This window comes from Astyanax mexicanus, chromosome 10, assembly GCF_023375975.1.
Source record: "Astyanax mexicanus isolate ESR-SI-001 chromosome 10, AstMex3_surface, whole genome shotgun sequence".
NCBI classification, from domain to species: Eukaryota; Metazoa; Chordata; class Actinopteri; order Characiformes; family Acestrorhamphidae; genus Astyanax; species Astyanax mexicanus.
In genome coordinates, this window is record NC_064417.1 from 40757760 (window position 1) to 40778503 (window position 20744).

General features: G+C 36.0%; 1 protein-coding gene across 5 annotated transcripts in view; it reads right to left on the minus strand.

Moving 5' to 3' along the window:
• The window catches only part of LOC111195823 (uncharacterized), an 825186-nt gene that overhangs the window by 795376 nt on the left and 9066 nt on the right, over positions 1-20744 (minus strand). The window contains exons 1-5 of one of the 5 annotated variants that reach the window (XR_007441037.1): positions 16718-16965; positions 15855-16097; positions 14424-15647; positions 13732-13810; positions 13180-13645 (exon numbers count right to left, since the gene is read on the minus strand). Coding sequence is in view for 4 of the 5 variants with exons in the window: in XM_049484500.1 (XP_049340457.1) it covers positions 13491-13645; positions 13732-13810; positions 14424-15647; positions 15855-16097; positions 16718-16855 (1839 nt within the window). In the remaining variant the exon portion in view is untranslated. Of the gene's footprint in view, positions 1-12776; positions 13646-13731; positions 13811-14423; positions 15648-15854; positions 16098-16717; positions 16966-20744 lie in introns of those variants that run through there. The other 4 variants (XM_049484500.1, XM_049484502.1, XM_049484501.1 and 1 more) reach the window with 4 other exon arrangements.

Consider the following 20744-nt stretch of genomic DNA (forward strand, 5'->3'; position numbering starts at 1 on the left):
TCTCCAGAACAGATCTTTTATAGAACAGAACAGAGCTATTTTTAAGGTATTAGCTAGATGGCACAGGCTAAATGAGATAATTATATTTAAGTGTTCCAATTACTGCCAGTAATGTTTTAAGTACCAATGAACATCTGAGGCCAAGTGTATATCCAGTTAAATTACATGGGACTGTCAACCTGTTAAAATGATGATACCCGGTGTAACTAGCAGCATTAGAAATACATTCTTTAGAACATCAATCATCAGAATGAGCTGTAGTCGACGGTGAGGAGGCCATGATCATTAGACCTTAAATGTAATTTTAGACTCTAGTGTTAGCACCAGTACTCAGTGCACGGAATGGCTAATGGAGTCCTGCAATCACCACAATTACCACACAGTCATTTTTCAGAGATTTGCCAGATATATATGGTTTAAGTAAGTGTAGCAAACCTGCTAAAATGGATGGGTTATCTGCTAAAAGTTGGTACAGATGTGTTACATTTCTATTACAGGTGTCTTACATTGTTCCCCAATTTAGCTAAGCCAATTGTACACTAGTAATCACCTATCACTAGTAATGCCTCAACACAAGGAGAGTGAAGACTAGCAAACGCCTGCTCCAACACATGTGAAGCTAATTGTAACCTCTAGCTTTTGGAGGAAAGCGCAGTGACTCGGTTCTGATACATCAGCTCACAGATGCCTTGTGCTGACTGACATCATCCTTTAAATTGATGTGGGGAAAGAGCGTCATCTACCCACCCAGAAAGAGCAAGAAAAATTGTGCTTTCTCAGGGCTCCCACAGCTGATGGCAAGCTGCATGACTGGGATTGGATCGCTTTGGATCGCTGGACCACCCGGAGCCCCCTATGTAATTGCTTTTCAGAAATATTATTTACCTGAGAAATAGGGTCCAATGATTCATAATTGGTCGTTTAATAGGTAATTTAAAATACTTTTGAGGTATTTTAGACACAGTAGTTTTTAGTATTTTTGTTGCACAGTACAACTAAATAAAGTAATTTTAACCTAAAACATAAAAATGTATGTTGATCTAATGAAAAAAAAAAAAGTCAAATCAAATCAAATTTATTTGTATAGCGCTTTTTACAACTGGTGTTGGCACAAAGCAGCTTTACAGAAACATGATTACAGGACAAAGAGTCAGGCAAAAGATTAAACATAGAAAATACAGAATACAGAACCCCCAGTGAGCGCGGAGGCAAGGAAAAACTCCCTCAGCGCTGCAGGAGGAGGAAGAAACCTTGGGAGGACCAAGACTCACATTAAAGTGGGGGACCATCCTACCACTGGTCAAATGGCTTTTAAATTAATTTTAAAAAGTCTTTCATACATCCACATATGTTTTATATATTCAGGTGTATAGCAGCTCCACTAATGGCTTATAGAAAGGAAACTACACATGAACCATGGCTTTTTCATCAATGTTGTTTTATTAAAAATCCAGCTTTCCCATTGGCTCTTGGCACTACACATTTGATTGCACCACCGCCACACCCCCCCCCCCCCCCCCACCAGCAATAACTGTCACTGTGTTGTCTGTCTACTAAAGCCACTTTCTTTCAGCTGTGCATTCAGCACAACCTAAGAGTACTGAGGTGACGAGTCAACGTACTGTTTTGATGTGAAACCAAGATCGTAGAAAGTTGTCAACCCACATTTCTTGAGATAACCAGTTGAGTCGTTAAAAATATTGCTGTGTGACCAAAACTTTAAATAAGTTAAATAACCTTAAAATGGTATGTCTTCACTATTTAACTTAGTTAAAGCAAAATTCTGTTTATGTATTAAACCTTTTTAGTCACTGAGAGGCTGCAGTTTAGATATTTTCTATGTCTTAAACTCTCTACAATGTAGAAATAATAAAAACTACTAGTAAAATATACCAATGCAGCTGCTTCCCATGTAGTCCAGCAGCCATACTGAGACTGACTGATTTTCAACTACTCAAAATGATTATTACAGATGTAACATCAGTCGAGTACTTACTTCAACAGAATTTTAACACAAATTTATGCTGTGAATTTATCTTCATTTTCCCTCTTCTTAGCATTAAAACAGCTAAATTCTGAAGCATTACACTAACTGTCAGTGGCTGCTTAGCATTAAAAGCAGTGGTATGTTATGTGATGGCTGTTACTTTGGGTTTTGGGCTGCAAAACATGTTGAGAAAGTGAATTTGGTTGTGAGCATTCGAGCAATCAAGAAAAAAATTGTAATGTGCAGCATGGAACAAGCCGGGGCTCATTCATAGTCCAGGGCAGGGTCTTAAGCATGTCAGTTGTAAAGTATCTTTGTATGTGCCCTACATATTTCCTTGTCAGTATGTGTCTGGGGCAGTGGTTCAGAACCATTCAAACATGTGGTACACAGTTAAGAGACGAGCTCGCTGGGTCTTGCATTACTGTCAGAGGATTGACGTGACGTTTACCATATTTCGGAATTCAGTATTTCTGTCATGGGAGGCTAAAGGGGAGGTTGATGCTCTGACTGACAAGCCGCTCTACAAAACGGAAATTCGAAAGCAGCAATTCATATTCATGCCTTGATTTAAATTCTGGACCGAACGTGAGTTTCCTCCCAAATCTTCTGCTCTGTTATGTGTCTGCGCCGCTTTTTGTCAGAGACTTAAAATCGCACTCCGTAATTGACTTCCCATATGTGTTTACGAAGGCTTATCTCCCCAAGTTTCTGTACTCATCTCATCAGAAAAGAGTTCACACACCATCAGTCTTTCACATCCGCTCACGCAATCCTGCTGCAACTTTACTGTGCTGTTTACTTTGTTGCGCATCTCCCGGTCAGCGAAACAAACACACCCACAGAGAAAGTATGATAATTGCTGTATGAATCAGAAATAGCTTTCTTTTTTACTCTAAAAGCAGGGGTCATTTTTCCTAGACTGTTTAAATTACCTATTGCTGAATTTTTTTTTTTTTTTATCCATTTAAAATAGATCAATATCTGTAACCATCTGCTCTCACTGCGAAAAAAAAAGATAATTAATACGTTTTTTTGGTAACACTTTATAATAAAGCTGTAATAATATCATGACATTAATTCAGGCTTTCATTAAAGATGAAGTCATGAGGAATTAAAACAGTATAAAATTCTGCCAAGCAATGATATTGCAATGACCATCACATTGTTTTTGTGCGGCATTCACCTGTAAGTATGTGTACTGTAGTAATAGATATAGATAGCTAGCATTCTGGAAAAGAAGACAGGATGGACATGCAGGTAGGTGTATATTGTATACTCAACAACAGCTTAAAACATGTAAGTTTATGTTATTCTAAGTATATATTCTTATATTAGTGATTAAAAATGTTGACATTCTTGAAAATATGACTGGGTGGTGCTAAAAAAAAAAAAAAAAACACATGCGATACAAAGACAGGCGTTTTACAGAATTAAATGAGGATGGGTTTAATTAACACATTAATTCCTGGTATATTCATTAATACATAACTCATGTATTTGTTCCTGTATAATTCCTCATGACTTCATCCTTAATGAATGCCTGAATTAATGCCATGACATTATTATAAAGTGTTACCGTTTTTTTTGTTGTGTGTGTGTGTGTTTCCATTAAAATAAATCTGAAATGTACCAAAATCTTGTTTATATTTATCTAGGCAAACATTTGTGGTCGTTTAAAGATTGAAATAAGATCTTTAAGTTGAATCTGAAAACTTCTAATATTTGAGACACATTCCAAATTATTATCTGCATTGATGCTGTATTCAATAATCAATTAAGAAGTTCCATATAAAAGCTGTGCTAAGCTTAATGCCATAACATACCATAATATGTGTAACTTAATTCGCACTTAAAATCCCTTAATTTTCCCCCCAAAATAATCAAAGTGCGCCTTATGTACAGTATGATTTTGATCAGGTTGTAAGGAGCAGTAAAGCCACTCTGCTGAAGTACAGCGTTATACAGGAGTTTCAGTGAAGTTTCTCCAGCACTAAGGCTGAAGCAGTTTTAGCATTAGCTGCTAACCAAGCACTAGCTTTTTTGCAGCTCAAAAGTGAGTACATCAAACTGTAGCCTGTGTATTTTATCACGTTAAAACAAGCTACGTAGGAGGAAACGCTAACTGGTAGCGCCCTGGCTTACCAGAACACTCAGGGTTCCTCTGTAACAAACAGGGGTAAGCAGACGTGGAAAGCAGAGCAGACGGGAGGCGGACTTATGAGCGGGTAAGAACAAAGTATTTAATAAATAACAAATATACAAATAAACAAACAGGGAAATAACGAATAAATATATATATACATAAACAAACAGGGAAAACCAACAAAGAGCTAAGCTAAACAGAAAGTGACTATACAGGGCTAGGGATATATATATATAGGGAGAAAAAAGTAGATAATATACAAAATAAACAATAAAACAAACAGGAAATGAACATGACTAGAAATAACGTGACTGACAATAAACAAGAGCGAGTAAATAAGAGACGTGGACTAAGCTATAACCAGACTTGACAGACAACATACAATGCACATACTAGGTAAAAGCAGGAAACGTTTTTCCTAGACTGTTTCAGTTATCTAACGCTGAATTTTCAATCCTTTTAAAAGAGGTCGATATCTTTAATCACCTGCTCTTACTAGAAGAAAAAGGATAATTAATACTTTTTTTTGTTCCCTTTGAAACTTCAGAAAAGCTTAAATCTTCCTGACATCGTAGTTTCAACACGGCCCTTATCCGGCAATCAGGACCGAACGGCTTTCCACGAGTTAAGTCTGGGCGACTAAATCACTCCCTCCAACATGTGTGTGAGCTTGCATAATTTTCGCCCAGGTCCATTTATAATCTGACAATCAATAATGAAGGCTGGTAGACTTATTACCCCGAAAGATAAACTTTAATCAAGCTCTGTTGCCGTCCCTCTATTTGAGCATGCCCCAGCATATCCTACATTGTAAGCGTCATGCTGAAAGCAAATAGCAAACGCCGAGCCATTTAAGATTGGTCATTTAAATGTGAAGGGCAGGCTAATATCATTACCTGTAAGGCTGCTGTTAGTGACCTCTAATCGATCAGCACTCTATTTATTTAAATCACTGGGAGATAAATAATTGAAATGCTTAAAATGGCTGTCCCCTTTTTTTTCAGAACCAATTTAAGGTGATGGACTGGACAAGAACCTTCTTCAATTCAAACGCAGTCAGTCAGCCAAAAAGTGTGTGCCGTCTGCAGTTTGATTCTGTAGTTTTGTTCCAACATACAATGTTCATTTAACTAAAACTTGATTGCAAATATTATACAGAGTTTAGAAAACATTGCTTTCGAATAAAATGGTATTTGGTTTTCTGGTCTTTGCTTACAAAGTGATTTGGGTTTAAAGTTTAGTATAGATGGTAGTAGAGGTTGGGCAATCAGTTGCAGAAAGCAGAAGCTGGACTATGTTAGCTAGTCCATGGTGTGTGGATGGAGAGCCTTACAATAGCACCCCATCAATGGATAGCCACACAGGTGGGCAAGAGTCTGGCAGATAACAGGAGAACACAAAAATCCAAGTAACTGACCTCCATTGATTGCTGTCTTAAAACTCTAATCACTACTACTGAACTTCTACTGAAGCTTTGAAGCTTCACACATCAAACATCACATATCGATTCCTAAGGTTCCTATGGTGATTTAAACACCTCCAATGCCATTTTACCAGCAGATCTGGAGATCTAGAGGATAATGCACAATATAATTTCATCCATAAAATCGTATCGATTAACTGAGGCATGCCGTTTTAATTGCCTGTTGTTTATAAGCTGGAATGAAGCAGAAAAAGCTACCTTTATCATTACTAATGTCATTATTTAGATATCGAGCTGAGTTTTAAATGAATTGATTCAATTCTGCAGCGCGCCTCATTAATTATACTACAGCCAAACAAACTTCACAATAAATCAGATTTACCCCATGTTCCTATGGATAAGGGCTCGCCATCTAAATTACTTCAGAGCACGATGAGAGATTGATGAGGGTTTTTGGGGTTGCAGTCTGAATATTGACTGCAGGGTAAGATTAAAGGAAAACTGCAACTTAGCTGACAGTCTGGTTATCTCTATTGGGTTAAATGAAAATCATGGCCTGAATCCATCCAAGCAGATTAGGAAAATGTGACTATGTTACTGATGTTATTTTGTGTTCCACTGACTTTGCCTTCACTTGATTGACCCACACACTGAAAAGCGAAGGTGGGTAACGCTTGCCTATGCAAGATGGTACAAATTAGAAGCATACCTTAAGGAAATATCTCTGAAAATAAAACAGTTTTCCATACTATCATCACAAACCTGCTGGGGGGGAAAGACCAATATGAATTCTAAGATGGTCTAAACTGGTTTATGCTGGCCTGATGTTGGGTTGCCGGCATTCAAAACACAGTATGTCATTGCTTTGTAAAAAAAAAAAAAAAAAAAAAAAAAAAAAGAAAGAAAACTCCCAGAACTTCTTCTCAACTCTTAATTTCCACTGAAGTCAATGTACATAGACATTACCAACGTTTCAAAGCATTTCTATTGGCTCATCCATTGTGATCGTTTGAAATAATGTAAAGAACAATGCCAGATGCACATTAGAAAAAAATAAAATAAATAAAACACAACAAAAAAGGAATTACAAGGTTTTTGCCTGATGGCGACAATTAGCTGGTTTTGCTGGTGATTAGCATATCAGCTGCATTCAAAACACAATATGTGCTTGTTTTACTGGTGGCGCTATGCTGGCCTATGCTTTTTTCTCTCCTTCAGGGAAAAGAAATGCAAATAAAAAAACAGCAAGACGTGTTAAACCAAACTTCAGTCCTTCTTAATTAGAGTAGAACTGTCTACAATGGTATTATATGTATAGCAGTTTGAACTGCCTTCATTCTTTTAAAATTACAAAGTATTTATAAAGAGACAGTTACATGTTTTATACATTGTTATTTTCAGGAGATCCTAGCCTATAGCCTACAAGCAAATATGTCTTAAATTTAGATGTAAATATCACCAGAATTGAAATATCTGTGTGAAACTGAATACGTTTTTTTTTTTTTTTTTTTTAATATGTATACAATGCATTTCTCACAGATGCTTCATTGGATTGTGATGATGCTGTGATTTTTGTAACCATATTCTGCCTTGGTTCACTGCACTTGGATTAAAATGGGATTCAAAGTGAAGGTATAGCCCCTGAATTTTGAAGAAATATCAATGTTTGTAGAAAGTTCACCAATGGATTTCTCACAGATGCTTCATCATATTGCAATGGTACCGCTATGTATTTCTATGAATGAACACGTGGAGTTTTATGTACTTAACAAAAAACGGCCTGGCCTTGACAGTCACCGGACCTGAACCCAATCCAGATGGTTTGGGGTGAGCTGGACCACAGAGTGAAGAAGGCAAAGGAGCAACAAGTGCTAATAAACACCTCTGGGAACTGCTTCCTTCAAGACTGTTGGAAAACCATTTTTTTCAGGTGATCACTTCTTGAAGCTCGTTGAGAGAATGATGCCAAGAGTGTGCAAAGCAGTAATCAGAGCAAAGGGTGGCTATTTTGAAGAAACTAGAATATATATATATATATATATATATATATACTTTTTTTTTTTTTTTAGTTATTTCACCTTTCTTTTGTAAACTACATAACTCCACATGTGTCCATTCATAGTTTTGATGCCTTCAGTGAGAATCTACAATGGAAATAGTCATGAAAATAAAGAAAACCCATTGAAAAAGAGAAGGTGTGTCCAAACTTTAGGCCTGTACTGTATATTCTAAATGGTTTTATGCTTTTTTTGTCTTCTAAGTGTGCATTCACACAATGGATTGCTACAAACACTGTAAAGCTCAACAAAAGCTGACTGTATTGTTGCAGATTTAGTGCTCACATGCTGCCCTATATAAAGAGGCCAGTTGACTCAAGGAAGAAACTGGTCATATAATTGTGGTGGCTGCTCAAGCATGCGTTATGCAGAGCAAAGCACATCTAATGATAAACCACTGCCAGGCAAGAGCTGCTATTGAAATGCTCTTTTAAAAGCCCTTTTAAGGCCCAGACCGTCATTAGCATGGAGACGTGTAATCCGCTGGAGTGAGGCACATCACTGTACATTTCTTCCCCCTCTGCTTTCTAAGACAAACAAATCTGTTGTCTATGTGGGTCAAAGGCACTGTGGCACAAATAAATCACAAGCGCATTCCAATCCCAGTTGTCCGAGGAACACGGTGCAGGGCTCTGTGCTTGTTAACGCATCTCGTTTTTCATGATGTATAGTACAGCGTGCAGGTCACTCATCGGAGTTAAGAGCGAACTGTGTTCTCTTTCTGCTGAACAGCCCCAGAGAGTGTGCTGAACAACCATCATAATGAACAGACTTCCAGTAGGACTGAAAATGAAGGCAAGATCAATGTTAAAATGTGTTTTGTGCAATGCACTGATCCACAGATACAGAGGTACGACAATAAAACTGAAACACCTGGTTTTAGACCACAATCATTTTTGTCCCAACGGACAGTTCTTGTGGAAACAGGAGAGTTAAGGTGCACATTGAATTCTGCCTTGATTTGATCATCCGTGTTTTTTAAGTTTTTTGGATACGACCCGGGTAAGCAATCAGAACATCCCTTTCAGACAGCTTCCTCTTACAGCGTCCACAGTTAATCCTATTGGATGTGGTTGGTTCTTCTTGGTGGTATGCTGACATTACCCTGGATACCGTGGCTCTTGATACATCACAAAGACTTGCTGTCTTGGTCACAGATGTGCCAGCAAGACGTGCACCAACAATTTGTCCTCTTTTAAACTCTGGTATGCCACCCATAATGTTGTGTGCACTGTAAAAAGAAAATGCTGTGAAATCCACAGTAGTATACTGTGTTCCTGTACTACTGTAACAAATGTAAATAATTTTACAGTATGATACTCTGAATGCAGCCAGAACCACAGTATTTAACTTGAAAATGATCAAATCACAGTAATAATCCCACTACTGTAGAAAATCACAGCAATAATCCCACTACTGTAGAAAATCACAGTAATAATCCCACTACTGTAGAAAATCACAGTAATAATCCCACTACTGTAGAAAATCACAGTAATGATCCTACTACTGTAGAAAATCACAGTAATGATCCTACTACTGTAGAAAATCACAGTAATAATCCTACGGCTCTAGAAAATCACAGTAATACACTGTAATAATCCATTAATGGACAATCAAAAGGGGGCAGTAGTCATTTGGATTCATATTGGATTCAACTGACCTTCAACCTAAAGAAGAAGAAGAAGAAATTGTTTGAAAAGTAGAGCAGCACTGAATCCACCATTCCATGTAAATATCATATAGCACAATGCTGTCTCTTGACTAACTACATTCTACAGTAATAATCCCACTACTGTAGAAAATCACAGCAATAATCCCACTACTGTAGAAAATCACAGTAATGATCCTACTACTGTAGAAAATCACAGTAATGATCCTATTACTGTAGAAAATCACAGTAATGATCCTACTACTGTAGAAAATCACAGTAATAATCCTACTACTGTAGAAAATCACAGTAATAATCCCACTACTGTAGAAAATCACAGTAATGATCCTACTACTGTAGAAAATCACAGTAATGATCCTACTACTGTAGAAAATCACAGTAATAATCCTACTGCTCTAGAAAATCACAGTAATAATCCTACTGCTCTAGAAAATCACAGTAATACACTGTAATAATCCATTTATGGACAATCAAAAGGGGGCAGTAGTCATTTGGATTCATATTGGATTCAACTGACCTTCAACCTAAAGAAGAAGAAGAAGAAGAAGAAATTGTTTGAAAAGTAGAGCAGCACTGAATCCACCATTCCATGTAAATATCATATAGCACAATGCTGTCTCTTGACTAACTACATTCTAAATCTAATTATATTTTTATGTCACAGTAGTCAACGTATTTAACCTCTTAACACGCCCTGAAAAATATGATATTTAATATCTGGCTGTGTTTATGAATAGGTTCAATATAGACACCCAATATACCATTTTAAAGCTTAGAATCTCTGCTTTTCAGTTTAGCCTATTTAGCGGTATCTCCTTTCAGAAAATAAACATTTAGGGCGAAATATGCCTTGGTTAGGAAAATATAAAATCATAATTTTCATATTTCCGTTTATCGGACGTCCATATTTGATCGAATGCGGACATGTTATACACCATTCGAACCGTCTGCCCCTCCGGATTCCGAAACTGTGCTCCGTTTTAGTGTAGGTATTAGAGCTGAAAGAGCGCGTTGCAGCGCGTGTTCCGAGTTGAAAAATGCACAGGTTTGGTCCTGTAGTTACCTAAAGTCACTCCCCCCACCCCCCCAATACCCACCAGCGCGTCCCCCACTCTCTTACCTTCAAAACGAGTCCACACTCAAGAAAATCCATCAATCCAGTCTCCTATAATCCACAGTTATATCCACCCCGCGCGAGGAATAATGTGAGACGGAATCTAAACTTTAATTCCTAATTAAAAGCATTTTATTCGACGCTACACCGATTCTGGCCCACAGCCAGACACGGCGGAGCCTACTGGACATGACGGAATGAGAATGAGGTCTGTCAGCCAATCAGGTGGCGAACTCGGCCAGCTGAAAGGCAAAGGAAGGAGGATGCTTGGCCATAGAAACTTTCTCTAATAGACTTTCCACTCAGCAGAACAACCGCTCTTAAAAAGACACTGCGGATTTCTGTTTGTATATGAGTAGACCACATAAAAACCCAGAGGTTACTGCAAAATGAGTTATAAAAGTGGTAGTTTTTATTATTCTAAAGTCTCCAGTCCTTTGGAGAAAGAAAAGACCGTTACTGGTTCAAATCACTATAATTCCTAAACAGTAATAGGTAGCAGTTTAAAATTTTATATGATGATTGTAAACACATTATAGCAAAATATAGAGCTGTCAAAACCATTGTTCCTTATAAATAGTTCATTTTATGTGTCTGGAAATAAAAAAATTAAATAGAAAATCTGAAAGCGCCTAAAAATTTTCCTGGTTTTCACCATATTTTGGCCATTACATGTTCAATTGAATAATTAAAATGGCTTAAATGAATTGTGTAAAGGCTTCTAAGTAATATTAATTCATAGAATTGACTCTAAATAATTTAATATTGGAGTGATAAGCCTTCAAATGTGAGTATGTAATTTCAGGCGGAAAATGGTAAAAATAGGCTTGGAGCTTGCAAAAAAAAAAAAAACATTTGCCAGCCTGGCCTGTTTAATTTTAAAATTTGCTCTTATATGTGTTTGTTCTATATTTTTCAATTAAGAGTTTTTATTATCTATAAACACTTGAAATCCTCTTTGTAACATGGAGGAGGAGGCCGGATGCAAATGCAAGTCATATTTATTTTTAGACATAACTAAAAAGAAAACACTTAAAGTAAACACTTAAAGACTATAAAACAAAAGATAAACTAGGTCTTGAGAAGCAAGGAACAAAACACTATAAAGATAACAAACCAGAACTGTAGACCAAAATAACAAACACACGGGACAAGGTCAAACAAAAAGCACGACAGAGAACAATGGATCACATGAGGTATTTATACACAGGCACACACTAGGGACACCTGTGGAAGTAATGAGGGGGCGGAGTTACAAATGAGACACAAGGTGACAACACTAATGGCTTGGGCAGGGCTAGGGCGGGGCTAGGGCGGAGACAGAACAATAACAAAAACAATGCCATGTGCTCAAAAAAGCACATGGCTGGAAACACAAGACAGGAAAACAGGGCAGGAGCACAGAAAACCAAAAGAGGGAAAAACACAGGACAGACACAGGCTGAGGTGTAACACTCTTATTAACATTATGTGCTTAACAAACCAGTTTTGTGATTGTATATAGTAACCTTTTGTATATATAAACAATTAGATTAAACTGTTGCTCTTCACATATTGAGGAAAAAATAGTTAATGATTATTGTTTACTGTGTCTCTGCAGATTTTGATGAACAATAAAACATGTCACGCAGTACATGGCATTAAAAAAATGCTTATCTTTAACAAAATAAAGCAGGAAGCTATCATTCTGTTGTGAAAACACTAATGTAAATACAAACACAATACACATAATTATTTTTGTAAAGTGTGGTCAATACAACTATACACAAAAAAAAATTACAGTATGCATGAGACATTTTTACAAATGAATGAACTATTTAGCTGCTGCCAGTTTTTTTATTAACAGTGATTTTTTTGTTTTTACAGTAATTTACTGTTAAGTTTCTGTCAGTTAGTTACTGTGATTTATAAATTATAGTTTAACTACTACCAGTTGTCTCTGACTGGCGTTACACCAGTTAGGTACTGTGATTTTATTTCATAGTGAATTATTTGTCAATTACTGCCAGTTTGTTACTGTAAATTTTATAGCACATTTTTTAACAGTGTATATTTTGCATTTACAGTATATTTAAATATATTTATATTCAAATTCCTCCACATAGCTTTGTAATAATTGCAAATACTTATTTTTTTAATAAATTGAGGAGCTACATAAAGATAATTGAGAAAAGAAAAAAAATAATAGTATATTTTGCTATATATTTGCAAAACAAGTTAATTTATTAAATATAAAGTTAATAAATTCTAAGGTATGTGGATATCGGGTTCAGTTATTTCAGTTACAAGTGCACAGCATCTGACACACAGTCGAATATGCATTTTTTACACAAATATTGGCATTTACTAGAGATAATAATAATAAAACCACTCACAGTGCTGAAGATATGACAATGATGTTTTTTTAATTTTTTAATAATCATTGACAACAAAATGTGTTTGCCTCTGATTTCCTCTGCTTCTGCCATTATGCACTTTTAGCAACTGTTGTTGTTACAAGCATATTAAGATCCGGGTCCGAGCCCCTAGTGAGCGAGCAAGAGGCAACAGGGGCAAGGAAAAACTCCCTCAGAATCAGAGGAAGAAACCTTAAGAGGAACCACGGCTCAAAAGGGGGACCCATCCTCCTCTGGGCGACACCGGATTGCAAAACAAACAACAGCAGCATTTAAATCCTCCCTACTCTCATCTAATTTATCCTGGAGCGTACATAGATGCTCTCAGCCCTGAAATAACTAATGGATACAGTCCGAAATATAATCAATTAGATAATCCCAACATACCTAACCTTTTCCTCGGCAGAGCTTCAGACTACCTTTCTAAAGCTACTATGCCATCCTTAGTCTTTTATAATAATCTGCAATACCCAATTACCCAGTCCTTTTACTAATAATTTGAACAAGACCCAATATACTTCCAATTTTCCCAATATACTTCCAATTTTCCTCTGGCAAGCTACATACCACCACCCTGGAGGGAGCTTGCCATACTATTCTAGAATACCTTTATTTTATTTTACATGAAACCATTTAGTAACACATAGGCAGATGCTGAGAAAATCAGAAGCAATTTTCTATATAAATGGATGCAAAAATTAGCCATCTAAAGGCTTTCTCTGTTTGCCAAAGACACTTGAGAAAGCCCTGGTAATTCTAGACCAGATGCACTTCTTCTTCTTTGGTGGAGAGCTGTCAGTTGAGTCATCCAGGGGTCTGGACAGCTCTTCCTGGATAGGTGCTAAACTCATCCCTGCAACAGAGGAAGAGACAAGATACAATGATATTGTTCTACATAAAATCTTTTTCTGGAAGACTTTAGAGAGACCATATACTTACCAGGTGAAACGCATCTTTCCTCAATGAAGGCTGAAGAAGGGTCCAAAACTGGTTCCACCTTTCTGGCTCTTTTGAATATCTTTAAGTAAAACATATTAGATCATCAATAGTCTTCAAAGATGAAGTGCAGAAATATGTAGAATAAACGCGTGAACCACAACACAATACATATTTTACAAGATCAACAACAGTCATGGTGTTGCTGTAAAATTAACGTAAATAGAGATAATCTGGAGATCAATGGATCAAGGGGATGATAAGCAGTAATACTAAGGGGGGGGGGGGAGTAGATACACTGATAAAAAACAATACTATTATCATACATAAATAACAGTAGTTAGAATACTCTAAAGCCAATTGGCAGTGTTGTAGTGAGTCAAGACCAAGCCTGTGAGTGGCTGACATGCAAAAATAAAATTACAATTTGCATTCACATGATAATGATATAGTAACAATTTCTGTGTCTTACACCAAGACAAAGACATGGCCAGTTATGAGTAAGGTCAAGATTGAGACAAGTGATTTGTTTTGATTGGTTGATTTGTTTATGATCTCCAGACTCAAGCACCACCAATCAGAATAAGCCATCAGAGCTAACTGTCATTAACTAAAACAAAGATATATATATATATATATGACTTAGCTTAGAAATAAGCCTAGCTTGAGTATCAGAATATATTTACATCAAATACCTTGGGCATCCTGATTTTGAAGAACGTCTTCTTCTTTTTTGGAATCTGATCTGCTGAGTAAAGTGACTCAAAGACAAACATCCTGAAAAATTCAGGATCTGCACTAATGGGGCCACAAAATATTTCTTTGTCCAGTCCTGCTGTGTCTTTGAGTGTCCGGATGTTCATGTACTCCAGGTGTTCCCTCAGAGATTCCAGGAATTCTTTCGCTTCATCTGATCTTTGAACATCTTTCGCTAATTTGCGGGACAAGCACTTTTCGTATCTTCGAAGGATGCTCTTCACCACCTGTTTGGAGCCGCTCAGGAGGGTAGATGTCAGATAAGCGAGCTCATCGACAGAAAAGCTCTGCTCAGACCTCGCAGTGAAGCTTGTCTGCAAAGCCTTCTTGAGTATGGTTCGAGCAATTGTCTGCAATTGTTTAGACACCAGCTTGACCTGTGATTCGTACAGATCTGGGTCAACAGAGGGGTCAGCTATCTCTTCAGAAAGGGCTGTGGCTAATTCACAAGTCAGCTGGGCCACCAGTTCTAAAGATGCTGACTGTGTGCAATATTTTATCTTTGCACAAGCTTCTGGAGAGAAACTCAGGGGCGAGCAAGATTCAACAAATTCTGTCGTCTCTTTAAAGATGACGTCACTGATCAACTCTGAGGCATCGGCCTGAAGAGTTTTCCAGAATCGCTCAAACGGTTCACAGTCTTTTATCTTTGCCTTGTCCGAGCAGATGTTACTGAGGCAGCTTATGAAAATTGTCTCCAGGATAATTTCACCTGGATGTTCTTCACTAGAAGAAAGATCCTCAAGGGACAGGTCAATTTCTTTAGTTTCTGGGGTTCCTGTTTCACTAGTGGACTGACTTGAGAAATCCTTAATTTTATCAGCCACAGCCTGAATGAAGTCACACTGCGATGTATCTAAATCAATTCTGCATGCATCAGCTGACGTCCCCTCACTGCAGATGCTCAACAAGGTCTCAAAGTAGGAGCTCAGAGCCTCCAATACAATAAGGGACAAACAGGTGTCTACCGCACTGAAGATTTCTACAGGGGACACCAGGGAGGCACCAATCCACTCAGACACTGTGCATAGATGCCAGTACTCCCGCATTTTGTTTGCTGTGGAAATAACTAGTTCCGAAGCCAATTCCTGGCTGGCACTTCTGGGTGGAGTACTGCTCCAGGATGATGTGGAGTCACACAGGTGAGAAAGAATGTAAGTGACCTATAGAAACAATAATACAAGCACAGATCAGACGTCTTAACCATCTTAGTATGAATATGAATGCTTACTTTATTATCAACATTACTTTCATTATTTTATCATAGAACACTGATGTTGTACTGTTTACACTGTGACAATATTGTGGAATAATGGGAAATAAAAGGAGCAATCAATGAACGAAACCAAGCTATAACTATAGCACCTTACCTGAGTCATCACATTATCCAGTATATCGGTGGTAATGGTTTTGGTGGTCTTTAAAGACACAACATCCTCTATGCTCTGTTGCAGTTCCTTCAACATGAATGTCCTAACTTCATCATGGATTTTGCTGAAAAAAGAACTCTTGATGTTGTATAGGGCCTTACGGTCCTTAACAACAGATGCTGTGCAGCTCTCCTCTACAGAACAGGTCTGTTGGGGAGAACAACAAGATTTATCAATACTCATCTGTTAAAAAAAGGATAAACAGTGCATTGTTAGTAAGCTGTTCATTTTTGGCTTTTCTAACTACCATCCATTAACTAGCCTTTTCCTTACACTGAATTAATAAGCTGTGTTCCATTCCCCAGGGACCCTAAGCAGTGCACTTCTATTCAATACACATTAATCATGTTATTTTTGGCTATGGAAACTTTAGTATAGTTAAATTCCATCATTCAGAATGTCCCAAACTGCCATGTCGACAGCAATCTAGTATCAGCAACTAGCAAACTAATGAACTGAAGTGCAGCCATATATCATATAATGCATGTAATATCGGGATGTATGGGAGTTTATGGGTATATAGCAGGTTTGTGTCATGTTTTTGTGATGTTTTGTGATGAGTTCCAGCGGATTAAACCCCCGATGTACACAGTGACATCACATCCTGTGTAGTGATGAACTATTCACTAGTCGTTTTGGGAACCCTGACACAATTATATATACATATATCATACTGATCATCTAGCTAGCTAGCAAGCATTTCTCTAAACTTGGTCATTAAATTAACTCAGTTCCACTCTTACAGGCGTATAAAACTCCTGTTCTCCTCGTTTAGTTCTGATTCTAGTTATTTAGTTACTCACATGCATGGTTTTGCGATCCATCGGAAGATCTGAGAAGTACAGTAAAGAAATCTGCTGCTGCTCTATCTGGTGCTTCTCAGTGGAATGATGACCAGTAAGTTCGGTTAGTTCTTTTATGCACCGGACTGATGATGTCATAGAATTCCGTGTAAGAAGCCACACCCCCTAGTTACCGTTGCTAGGTGGATAGAGCAGAAGGGTGCATGTTCTATTGCTGCTAATATAGAGAGTGGAGCTCTCAGATTAAGAGCAAAGAAACAAAATAAATGCCAGTAAATTAAACTAATTAATACACTAATTAGTTTACTACTAATTACTAATTTACTACTAATAATTTGTTTATTGTAGTTTAGTTACTTATATTATATATATATATATTATACTTATATTATATATATATAAGGGAACATGCCTGTCATAACATATGGCCAGTATATAATATAATATAATGTAATGTAATGTTATGTAATGTAATGTAATATAATATAATATAATATAATGGTAACACTTTATTTTAAGGAACACAAATTGGAACCCACCGCTAACAAGCCTAATTTAAAGGTAAACTGTGATAGTTTAATAATGTACAGCTAAATCCTTAATACAAAATAAATTAGCATAGCTATTTCATGGGATAAAGTGAGATAGCTAGATTAGCTAATTAAAACATATCTCAAAGCTAATTTAGCTAGCTAACTAGTTAACTTAAAGCTAAGTTAGCTAGTTATAACTTATAAATTAAAGCTAGGTTAGCTAGTAATAAATCCAAAATCAAAGATAGGTTAACTAGTTATAACATAAATTAAAGATAGGTTAGCTAATTATAACTTAAAAATGAATGCTAGGTTAGCTAGCTATAAATTATAACTTAAAGCTAGGTTATCTAGTTCAATTAAAGCAAAGGTAGCTAGTTAACTTAAAGTTAGGTTAGCTAGTTAAATTAAAGTTAGGTTAGCTAGTTAAATTAAAGCTAGGTTAGCTAGTTAAATTAAAGTTAGGTTAGTTAGTTAAATTAAAGCTAGACTAGATAGTTAAATTAAAGCTAGGTTAGCTAGTTAAATTAAAGTTAGGTTAGTTAGTTAAATTAAAGCTAGACTAGATAGTTAAATTAAAGCTAGGTTAGCTAGTTAAATTAAAGTTAGGTTAGCTAGTTAAATTAAAGCTAGGTTAGCTAGTTAAATTAAAGTTAGGTTAGCTAGTTAAATTAAAGCTAGGTTAGCTAGTTAAATTAAAGTTAGGTTAGTTAAATTAAAGCTAGACTAGATAGTTAAATTAAAGCTAGGTTAGCTAGTTAAATTAAAGTTAGGTTAGCTAGTTAAATTAAAGATAGGTTAGTTAGTTAAATTAAAGCTAGACTAGATAGTTAAATTAAAGCTAGGTTAGTTAGTTAAATTAAAGCTAGACTAGATAGTCAAATTAAAGCTAGGTTAGCTAGTTAAATTAAAGTTAGGTTAGTTAGTTAAATTAAAGCTAGACTAGATAGTTAAATTAAAGCTAGGTTAGCTAGTTAAATTAAAGTTAGGTTAGCTAGTTAAATTAAAGCTATGTTAGTTAGTTAAATAAAAGCTTGGTTAGCTAGTTATAACTTATAAATGAAAGCTAGGTTAGCTAGTAATAAATCCAAAATTAAAGATAGGTTAACTAGTTATAACATAAATTAAAGATAGGTTAGCTAATTATAACTTATAAATGAATGCTAGGTTAGCTAGCTATAAATTATAACTTAAAACTAGGTTAGCTAGTTCAATTAAAGCAAAGGTAGCTAGTTAAATTAAAGCTAGGTTAGCTAGTTAAATTAAAGTTAGGTTAGCTAGTTAAATTAAAGCTCGGTTAGCTAGTTAAGTTAAAGTTAGTTTAGCTAGTTAAAATAAAGCTAAGCTAGCTAGTTCAATTAAAGCTTGGTTAGTTAGTTAAATTAAAGCTAGACTAGATAGTTAAATTTAAGCTTGGTTAGCTAGTTAAATTAAAGTTAGGTTAGCTAGTTAAATTAAAGATTGGTTAGCTAGTTTAATTAAAGCTTGCTTAGCTAGTTAAATTAAAGCTAGGTTAGCTAGTTAAGTTAAAGTTAGTTTAGCTAGTTAAAATAAAGCTAAGCTAGCTAGTTCAATTAAAGCTAGGCTGGTTTGTTAAAAATAAAGCTAAGCTAGCTAGTTCAATTAAAGTTAGGCTGGTTAGTTAAAATAAAGCTAGGTTAGCTAGTTACATTAAAGCTAGGCTGGCTAGTTTAAATAAAGCTAAGCTAGCTAGTTACATTAAAGCTAGGCTGGCTAGTTAAATTAAAGCAAAGGTAGCTAGTTAACTTAAAGCTAAGCTAGCTAGTTCAATTAAAGTTAGGCTGGTTAGTTAAAATAAAGCTAAGCTAGCTAGTTAAATTAAAGCTAGGCTAATTAGTTAAAATAAAGCTAAGCTAGCTAGTTACATTAAAGCTAGGCTGGCTAGTTAAAATAAAGCCAAGCTAGCTAGTTACATTAAAGCTAGGCTGGCTAGTTAAAATAAAGCTAAGCTAGCTAGTTAAATTAAAGCTAGACTGGTTAGTTAAAATAAAGCTAAGCTAGCTAGTTAAATTAAAGCTAGGCTGGTTAGTTAAAATAAAGCTAGGTTAGCTAGTTACATTAAAGCTAGGCTGGCTAGTTTAAATAAAGCTAAGCTAGCTAGTTACATTAAAGCTAGGCTAGCTAGTTAAATTAAAGCAAAGGTAGCTAGTTAACTTAAAGCTAAGCTAGCTAGTTCAATTAAAGTTAGGCTGGTTAGTTAAAATAAAGCTAAGCTAGCTAGTTAAATTAAAGCTAGGCTGATTAGTTAAAATAAAGCTAAGCTAGCTAGTTACATTAAAGCTAGGCTGGCTAGTTAAAATAAAGCCAAGCTAGCTAATTACATTAAAGCTAGGCTGGCTAGTTAAAATAAAGCTAAGCTAGCTAGTTAAATTAAAGCTAGACTGGTTAGTTAAAATAAAGCTAAGCTAGCTAGTTAAATTAAAGCTAGGCTGGCTAGTTTAAATAAAGCTAAGCTAGCTAGTTACATTAAAGCTAGGCTGGCTAGTTAAAATAAAGCTAAGCTAGCTAGTTAAATTAAAGCTAGGCTGGTTAGTTAAAATAAAGCTAAGCTAGCTAGTTAAATTAAAGCTAGGCTGGTTAGTTAAAATAAAGCTAAGCTAGCTAGTTACATTAAAGCTAGTCTGGCTAGTTAAAATGATCCCAAGCTAGCTAGTTACATTAAAACTAGTCTGGCTAGTTAAAATAAAGCTAAGCTAGCTAGTTCAATTAAAGTTAGGCTGGTTAGTTAAAATAAAGCTAAGCTAGCTAGTTAAATTAAAGCTAGGCTGATTAGTTAAAATAAAGCTAAGCTAGCTAGTTACATTAAAGCTAGGCTGGCTAGTTAAAATAAAGCCAAGCTAGCTAATTACATTAAAGCTAGGCTGGCTAGTTAAAATAAAGCTAAGCTAGCTAGTTAAATTAAAGCTAGACTGGTTAGTTAAAATAAAGCTAAGCTAGCTAGTTAAATTAAAGCTAGGCTGGCTAGTTTAAATAAAGCTAAGCTAGCTAGTTACATTAAAGCTAGGCTGGCTAGTTAAAATAAAGCTAAGCTAGCTAGTTAAATTAAAGCTAGGCTGGTTAGTTAAAATAAAGCTAAGCTAGCTAGTTACATTAAAGCTAGGCTGGCTAGTTAAAATAAACCCAAGCTAGCTAGTTACATTAAAACTAGTCTGGCTAGTTAAAATAAAGCTAAGCTAGCTAGTTAAATTAAAGCTAGGCTGATTAGTTAAAATAAAGCTAAGCTAGCTAGTTACATTAAAGCTAGGCTGGCTAGTTAAAATAAAGCCAAGCTAGCTAGTTACATTAAAGCTAGGCTGGCTAGTTAAATTAAAGCAAAGGTAGCTAGTTAACTTAAAGCTAAGCTAGCTAGTTCAATTAAAGTTAGGCTGGTTAGTTAAAATAAAGCTAAGCTAGCTAGTTAAATTAAAGCTAGGCTGATTAGTTAAAATAAAGCTAAGCTAGCTAGTTACATTAAAGCTAGGCTGGCTAGTTAA